Here is an 8,936-nt window from a genome sequence, read left to right on the forward strand (position 1 = left end):
AAAAAAAAAAAAAAAAGAAAAGGCACCCAAAAAAACTAAATGTACAACACGTTAGGAAACTAACATTTTCCTACAGGAAGCCCCAGATTGAGCAAAAGGAGCACAGGGTAATGTGTGCTGCCCCATCCAAGAAAATTACATTTCTCTGTGGCAAAGACCAGTCTATTTTGCTCAGCATTTTAATCTGCATAAACAGCATGTTGGGTAGAAGAATATTAATGTTGAATACAATTGCCTATCTTGCTCAAAATAGTAAGTTTTTTCATATAAAACTTGCCCAAAAAAAGCAATGCAAAACCTATTTATATCAAAACACACTAAATATTCTTGTGAAAATTTTCTAGAAATTTTTTTCTGTCCCATTCAACCAGTCTGGTAATAGAGTTCAATTTAACATTCCAGGAAAGCAATCAGCAAATAACCCAAGGGTCCTCCCCTGCAGGTGCACGGTCCTACCGAAGTGCCTTTATTCTTCCGTTTCTCATCCCCTCCGCCATCTTCGCCATCATCTGAGTCTCCATCACTATCTAGTGCCGGGAGCTCTGGGTCCAGTGGCGGCTCATACAGGGCTGTGTTTAATGGCAAGTACCGAAGCTCATCTGGTGAGTACCTAAGTTTAGAAAGGTTGCTTTCATTCTTCCTTGAATATTAAATATGTAAAACACTATCTTTAAGCTGTGGAATTTGCATTATGCTTCTCACATATACTTCACACAAATGGGTAGGGAGAATTTCATTTTGGTCATCAGTGGGGATAATACATTTTCACAATCAGAACATTTTTCTCCCCAACTCTTTTCCTTTACCCTCAAAGCAAGCAAACAAAAGCAGACAGGAGTGGAACCCAGGCAGCCCGGACATGCTCCTGCTCCGCCACACAGCGCCACACAGCGGAGGTATGGTGATTTGTGCACTGCATCCTTCCGCTCACAGAACAGGTTCAGAGAGCCAACATCACAAGACTGACAGATGGCCTAACAATGTCATCAAGTGCATGGTGTGTAACAATTAGATAGAAAGTAGCAAACAGTTTTGAAGAGCCACTACTTTAAGACATTGTAAAGTATGTATGTACTGCAACATTGAAGTCTCCCCTAGTTCAGGCTGCACAAGGCCCTCCTGGTCTCAAGCAGCTACTCTACCTCAGTACTAACACACCATATCAGAACATAGGAGTTGGAAGAAGACCACCAAATTTTTACAAATTTCTAGATTGAAAAAATTTTTTAAGTTAAAATTTTGCACAATTTAAATTAGCGTATCAAACAGCAAGTGCTCTGCCTTGCTATGAATCGGGTTTTGTGCAGAACACCTACTCTGAGACTGCTCTCCAGAATGAGGTCTACTGCTGCAAGAAAAGCCGAGATGCTGAGACAAGAGCAACCCATTTGTCCTGCTCTGAAAGCTTTTTGGTTCCATTTAAGATGGAACAGGAAGTAAGTACACTTACAGGGGTGTGGCCCTGTGTGCCATGGCACTTATCTGTCCCTTCTTTTCTCTCTCCTCTCACTGCTGTCATGTCGCTCTCCACTCTGCATGTGGAGCTCCACTCAAGTGAGAGGATCCTCATTTCATAGACGATTCCCAAGGATACCATGTGCCATACTGAAAGCACTCAAGGCCGGCCCATGCAGACAGGGCAGGCAGAGGTGGCATTCCAGACCTCACCAGCAGGCCTTCAATTCTAATAGAATGATGCTCTTTACACAGAACTCAAGAGGAAAAATGCAGACACAAATCCTACACGTCTTTTGGTGTCACTAATAAACATAAATTTCTAGGAGGCCCAAAAAGCAATGATAACTCAAGTACTGACTACCTCTTATAATACTCCTGGAACTGTCCGGGGATGAGAGCCACTGGATAGGAGCTGACCTTCGTTCGGTCTGTTGGCAACACTTTGTACTTTCCTTGAGGCACTTGGATTACCTGTGTTAAGATCAAGAAATGTGAAAACTGATTCCAACCTGGGAATCAAGTCTTCAAGAAAAGAATCCCCATGTGCACACTCCATCCATGTCCCCACACTACAGAAAAGCTAGCAATGTAAATAACACAGTAGCAGTAACCTAGGAGATAGCTGGTGCCTCCCGGCTGTGTGCTTTAGTCCTGTGCCTGTTAGTCACCATGTGCACAGGCTCTGAAGAAAGGCAAGGGGAAGTCTCTGGCTCACCTGGCTCCTTCTATGAAATGTAGGGGACATTTGTATAACCTCATAGGACTCCATCAAAACCAAACAGACAAGCTCAGTGTGCTGCTCTCACCCACACTCTAGGGACACGGGAGTTAGACACATACTATTGACCTTTCTCGGTAAACCCAATCCTAAAGCAAAGAGGTTTCAGAAGGAAGGAAAGGAAGGCGGGTGGGAGGGTGAGAGGCAGGCAAATGGTACCTTAACTTCTGTGAGAAAATAAAGACAGCTGGCACAATAATAATAATAATAGTAGTAGTAATAGACAGTGACCATTCTGCAGTAACAAAGGAGACCCAGACACTCCTAACTCTGTCAGCCTACATGTGTCTGTAAGTCAAAATAGGCTCTTCTTTCTTCCATGCGCTCCCGGTTTAAGTTGCTATTGAACTCAGCCGCCTTCTTGGCCGCTTTCTTAATGTACTCAGGCACTTTGCTGGCTTCGACTTTCTGAGTACTCTGTTGTTGCATTTGCTGAAAGGAAAATATTACAGTTAGAAGTCATATATAGTTTTATAAAAAGTCCCCTCCCCAAGACAGACATCAGTCACCTCAAATCACTTACAGAGTACTCTTTATAATGATCTGTAATTCTCTGACGTTCCTTTTCTTGTAGGATAACCGAGTATTCAGCGTGCTTAGCTGGATATTCTTTTATCATTAAATCAATCACTTCATCACTGCGCAATGCTGTTAAACCTATTTTGGACCCCCACCAAAAGAAAATAAATATTTTAAGGCCACGTGAACACAGGTGCTTTTTCAAAACTAGCTTTTGTTTACTATCTTATATTAATCAAAGCAAAATTAATAGATTGTAAAATATAAAAGTTACTCTTCCTAATAAAGTCAAGCAATTAAAACTAAAGAAATTGAAGAACTGAAAAAAAAATCAATTCTTGAGCCCAATGAATTTCTTTTGTTTTATGTAAATTGTAAGAATATATTTAGAGATAGTTATGAATGATATATAATATGCCACTAATAATTAATACAGGATATGTAAAAATTATTTCTCAATATATATCTTAGTCTCCAAATTTATTTATCAGAAATACTATCTAGTTACATCTCAAAACATTCACTAGTCTACACACACCATGTAACTTTCACAGCATCATTATCAGCTTTTCCTACTGCTATGATGAATTTATTTATACTTGGAAGTCCCTGTTGACATTGACACACTCACCAAAAATAAATTATCAAGAAAGCATACGCTATAAAGAGTTAAAAGTTTGACAAGATTTGCTAAAGATAAGAATCTATGGGTTCAGTCCCCATTACTACAGATGATAAAGCTCTATACTTAGATACAAATTCTACACCCAAAACACAAACATTTGACAACTCTGTTAAAGTTATCATTAGAAAATTATATTGTAGTATAAAAAATTTAATCATGCCTTTTACATTTTAACAATTAAAAATGAAGTAAACAACTTATTATGTAAATAATTTATTAATTTTGTAAAATATTTTAGGAGATGGATCATTTATCTAATTATCTACCACCTACAAATGCTCAGCTTAAAGGACACACAGTGCCGATTACCTAGTGTGCACTGTGTTTCCGTGATGACGTTTAGTTCTCTCAGGTACAGTTTCTCCTTGTGAGATAAGTCTCGTCGCTCTAAATCTCCAAAAGCAGAACAAAAGAACTATTAAAAACTGAAACTACATCTTAGAACTTTTAAAACCTTAACAAAACTATTTTAAGCACATTTGTTATTGAATATTCTAAGTGTTCTTAACTACACACACACACACACACACACACACACACACACAAATCTTACAAATTCAAGAAGTAAACATTAAAAAACTAAAAACTAGAACAATCCAAAGTTAGGCACTTAACGACCTTAGGGCAGCTCGTCAAGAATGGCTTCCTACAATTCAAGCTTAGCTTAGATGCTAACTCGATTCCCGAGCTCACAGAGCAACAGTTTAAATTCAAAAACATTGGCTATAAAGTGATTTTTCTTTTCAAACTTATCTTCAAGTAGGTATGATGTTACACACCTATAATCTTAGTACTTATTCTGCCCCTAAAGAACCAGGTGACACGTGGAAGCACTCTACCGCTATAGTAGGATTCTGAGTGCTAACCGTGAATTAAACTCGGCAAGTGTACTCGCTTTACAAGTAAGGAGAAGAGAAATCGCTCATAACCACCCTGTCCCTGTTGTAAGTCCGATGTCATCCATTAATACACTAAGCTGTAAGTACCTGGATATTTCCGCTTGAAGGAGGTCACACCCAGATATTCACTGACTTGCTCCTGAAGCATATAGTATTCTCCTGTTTCATCAGGTGGCCATTTGTATTCTATTAAGTTTTCCGCTGGGTAGTAACTAAAGCTAAGACACAAACACACATTATGCCTTATATGTGGCATTTATTTAATTTCAATCATATTTATATTTCAAATTACTTTCAAAACAATTTTAAGTATTGCAAGTCTGTTTTATTAATGCTGTGCTTATGCAGAAAAATTACAAAATGGGTAAAAGGAAGAAAACTAATGATCCAAAACTTCACATAAAAAATCCACTAAGTTTCTATACATGCAAATGTATACATGGTAATTTCTATACATGCAAAGAACCTAAGGCTGGAAAGATGGCTCAGCAGTGAGGAGCACTTCTGGCTCTTGCAGAGGATGAGCATTCAGTTCCTAGCACCACATCAGGTACCTCACAACAGGTACCCACGCTCACATGTGCACACACATAAGCTCACAACTGTCCTAACGCCAGCTCAGGGTCTACTACGGTCTCCTGGCCTCTGCAGGTACCCACACCCACATGTGCACACAAATAAAGACGTTCAAGTTAAAATGTAAAACTCAAGACTCCTAACTGCTAGGTCTAAGAAACCAAAGCAAGCAGCAACTCTAACATACTTTTAATTTAACATTCACTACAATTACTTCATGCATACCAGATACAACTTAACCAACTTCTGACCCTTATGTATTGCTCAGTAAGTCACAGACAACTAGAAAAGCAGAAATTCCAAGGACTGCTTTCTCAGTGAACTGGACAATAAGCTATAATTTTATCTCTTTATACTTTACAAACCCAGAAGCAAAGACCAGACCGATCTGAAAGTTGCAGTGTGCTGCACTCAGCTGCAACCCTGAGTGGTAAAGTCTGGAATGAGCGTGTCGATCTCGATAATCCAACTTCTAAATTAGAGGCAGAGTGCAACCATAGTTTGCTTCATTTAGTCATTCATGAACTAGCTCATGAAGCACCCAAACCTGGTGCTACAAAAGAACAGAAACACACAAAGCTACAGGAAAGAACCTCACCTCCGGTCATATCACATTCAAAAGGTAGCTCGGAATGAATTAAAATCCTAAATAAAAGAGCTGCCTAGAAAACCCTAAGTTAGCAACAGATTCTTAGACTTAACACTCAAAACAAAAGATATAAAAGCAGACATTAACGTTAAATTTTAAAAAGTGATGCTATCAGCTACAGGGGAAAAGAGCCAGAGTGCTGGGAATGATTTACAAACCTGATAAAGGAATTCATATGCAGAATACATAAAGGAGTCCCATAACTCACCAGCACAAAATAAAAGAGAAATGGACACCTGGGCACAGTGGTGCACGCCTTTAATCCTAGCACTGTGAGCCAGCCTCATCTACATAGTGAGTTCAAGCACAGCCAGAGGAACATAGTAAGACCCTGTCTCAAAACACAAAAACAAAAACAAAAACAGGGGCAGGGGTGGAGAAATGGACAGAGAAGTAAACAGACATTTCTCCAAAAATATAAATCAAATAATCAAAGAGCACCTTAAAAATATTCAGCAAACACCAGTAGCCATGGTATACAAAACAAATTCACAGTGGGTGATTATGTTATGTTTTTCTGTATGCCTATCATCAAAACGAGCAAAAATAATGTTGCAAGGTGTATTATTGGTGGAAATGCAGAATGGTACTACTGCTATGAAAATGTATGGAAGGTCCTTAAAAAGTCTGAACACAGAATTAACATTTGGTACAGCTTTCTACTTCTAGTTATATACCAGGGTATTAAGAACAGGGGTCCGAATGCCAGTGTTCACTTCAGCATTAATTACCCTAGCCTGCAGGTGAATGAGCACAATGTAGCAGAACATACAATGGAATATTGTTCAGACTTAAGGAGCTCCAACACAGATGAACCTTGAAGATAATATGGTTATAGATAAGCCAGATAGCACAGGGCAGGTACTGTATGGTTCATACTCAGGGGCAGGAAGTAGAATTGTGGTAACCAGCAGCTGGAGGCAGGAAGGAATGGGAGGTACTGGAGGGTTATGCAATTTGAGTTACTAAAGTTTTGGAAAGGGCTGAGAGTGATGGTTGTACAATGTAATTAATACCACTGAAATATACTCTTTATATATAAAAAGTGTTACAATGGTGAATTTTACATACCTACTTTACCATAATTTTTTAACAGTTATCAGGAGCTAGACCTACTTTGATAGTCTATGACTTTTTTTAAAAGATTTGTTTGTTTGTTTGCTTTGTGTATATGTATACAAACATTTGTGGAGGCCAGAATGGAACATCAGATCTTCTAGAGTTTACAGGAGATGTGGGTGCTGGTAACCAAACTCCAGTTAAGCAAGCATTCTTAACTTCTGAACCATTTCTCCAGCTGATACATATAATTTTTAATAACTGTTTCTGCTGCCTGGGATGGGCAGGGGAAGAAGAAGTGAGCAAAAGTCTACAAAAGTCGCTACTGAACCTCAAAGTAGCAGTACCTAAGATCTTGACTTGAAGTCTCACAACTTCTTGAGCTGTCTCCTGAGCCCATTCGCCTCCTTTTAGATGGATGGGTCCCATCATTGGAGTTATCTTCATTATCATCCTGTACATTTAAATGATTAAAAATTAGAAAATTTAAGAATGAATTAAAAACAGAGTAATTATGTATCATTCCAGTCCACCTAAGTATCAAAAGAGAAAGCATATTCCTAACTAGTGTCCTTAGGAAACTTAATAAGTTAATAAATAATTAAAAGGACAAAGAATCTGTTATAAGAAATGGAATAAAACTAAAATCTGACCTTTAATCCAAATGAAATTAAATTTTCAACTGTATTTTAAATGTACTCTGCTTTTACTTTCTTACCAACTAGGTTGTGTTCAAACATCTGCTTTTTAATAGCCACACCACTTTAAAAACCAAAGCAAGCCTTCCTATTTAAGATGTGAAATAAATAATTAGCAAGTTTCATAGTACCCTTCCACTTACAACTGGCCCACTGGAGCACATTTTAATTAGCTACTTTGGAAATGAAAGAGGACTGGATACAGGTTACCAAGTCTAACTACATTTCTTTTCTTCTGCGGCAGAAATTCAGCACATTGTGATAAGCTCATAGGAGATATATGTTGTTGAGCCACTCCATTAAGGAAATAAGTAATCAAATGTTTTTAAAACAATTCATTTACATATTACTCAAGGCTTAAACTATTTTTTTAATCAAGGTACTATAGCTCCTAACACTACTACTCTTACTATATATTTCAATAAAGGTACGCGGAAGAGAATAAAAAGGCAACACAGGCGAGCATGCCAAGTCAGCATGGCACTGCGGGCTGCCTGGAGTCTTACTGAGCACTGCCCTCCACCAGCTGTGTGTAATGCTGCAAGCTTCTCACCGGTCTGAAAACCTAGGCGGCTGATGCAAGGATGCAGTGAAATGATACATGACCATACCAAGAGCCAGGGCTAGCACATAGCTGTCTGATATATGTTAACGTTGTGATTAGCAGTGACTTTATATTTCATTATGTCTCTAGCACCTAGGAATTTACTAAAATTGCTCTCCAAATTAAAAAGAACATAGAAATCATTTCCCTTTTCACTCATCAAGAAAGAATCAGGTAAATAGACTTAATATTCCTTTTTAAAGCTAACAATGAAGAAGTTGAAAGATAATTTTCTTAATATTTTTTCACTGTATTCATGTTCCATACTTGCTTGACACCGTTCATTTTAAGCACTATTTTATTAATTTGTGGACATTGTAAGGATTTCTGTATGTCAATACTTTTAGCTAAAAACAATGATCCTCTCGAAAAGAAACAATAACGGAAGTTGACACAAGAGTTTACCAGCTCACAACTGTAGGAAAGGGCTACGTTCCAGGTAAGGCCCTCCCCTCCGCACCGTCCCCGGTCAGGACAGGGAGTCAGCAGCCCCCGGCGCTGCTCTAACTCCGGCCACAGCCGAGCAGTCAGAGGCCCCACCGGGGAGGACCGGTACGCGGCGGGGGCCACCTCGGCTGGCCAGGTCTGTGGATGTGAACCCACGTTCTGCCAACTCGGGACCCCGAGCGCACGACCCGCACAGCGTCTCTCCGACTGAGCTCCCCAAAGGCCGCCAACTTTTCGACTTTCCCAGGCTGGGGCGCTTCGTCTCGAGCACTCTTCCCGAGTGTTCCTGTCCCTACTATTCCGCGACAACTTCCCACCCGGCCGCGCAGGTCTCCCCGACGTCCGCGCCCACTGTCCGCCGCACTTGTTGCTCCAGGACCCGCCGCCCCGTCTCCACTCCGCCCCCGAGCCCGGCCTGGGCCGCTGCCGCCGTTGGGCAGCGCGCTCCGCTCACCTTTGGGGACTGCGCTCCAGGGGAGGCCGGGTCGCTGTCGCAGCGCCGCGGGGACAGCGCCGCCCCGGGCCCGGCCGCGGCCATCAGCCCCAGCGCCCCGCGCCTCCGTC

At 40.4% G+C, this 8,936-nt stretch overlaps 1 protein-coding gene across 2 annotated transcripts in view; it reads right to left on the reverse strand.

Annotated features, from left to right (window-relative positions):
• Phf10 (PHD finger protein 10) overlaps window positions 1-8,930 on the reverse strand; it is a 16,652-nt gene extending 7,722 nt beyond the window's left edge. The window contains exons 1-8 of one of the 2 annotated variants that reach the window (XM_021220989.2): window positions 8,827-8,930; window positions 6,971-7,077; window positions 4,427-4,557; window positions 3,750-3,827; window positions 2,760-2,893; window positions 2,519-2,668; window positions 1,820-1,929; window positions 457-610 (exon numbers count right to left, since the gene is read on the reverse strand). In XM_021220989.2, coding sequence (XP_021076648.1) covers window positions 457-610; window positions 1,820-1,929; window positions 2,519-2,668; window positions 2,760-2,893; window positions 3,750-3,827; window positions 4,427-4,557; window positions 6,971-7,077; window positions 8,827-8,910 — 948 coding nt within the window. In that variant the 5' untranslated portion in view covers window positions 8,911-8,930. Of the gene's footprint in view, window positions 1-456; window positions 611-1,819; window positions 1,930-2,518; window positions 2,669-2,759; window positions 2,894-3,749; window positions 3,834-4,426; window positions 4,558-6,970; window positions 7,078-8,826 lie in introns of both variants that reach the window. The other variant, XM_021220988.1, reaches the window with a different exon arrangement.
• Window positions 8,931-8,936: the final 6 nt, after the last annotated feature.

The sequence above is a fragment of the Mus pahari genome, chromosome 21 (assembly GCF_900095145.1).
Source record: "Mus pahari chromosome 21, PAHARI_EIJ_v1.1, whole genome shotgun sequence".
In the NCBI taxonomy this organism is placed as follows: Eukaryota; Metazoa; Chordata; class Mammalia; order Rodentia; family Muridae; genus Mus; species Mus pahari.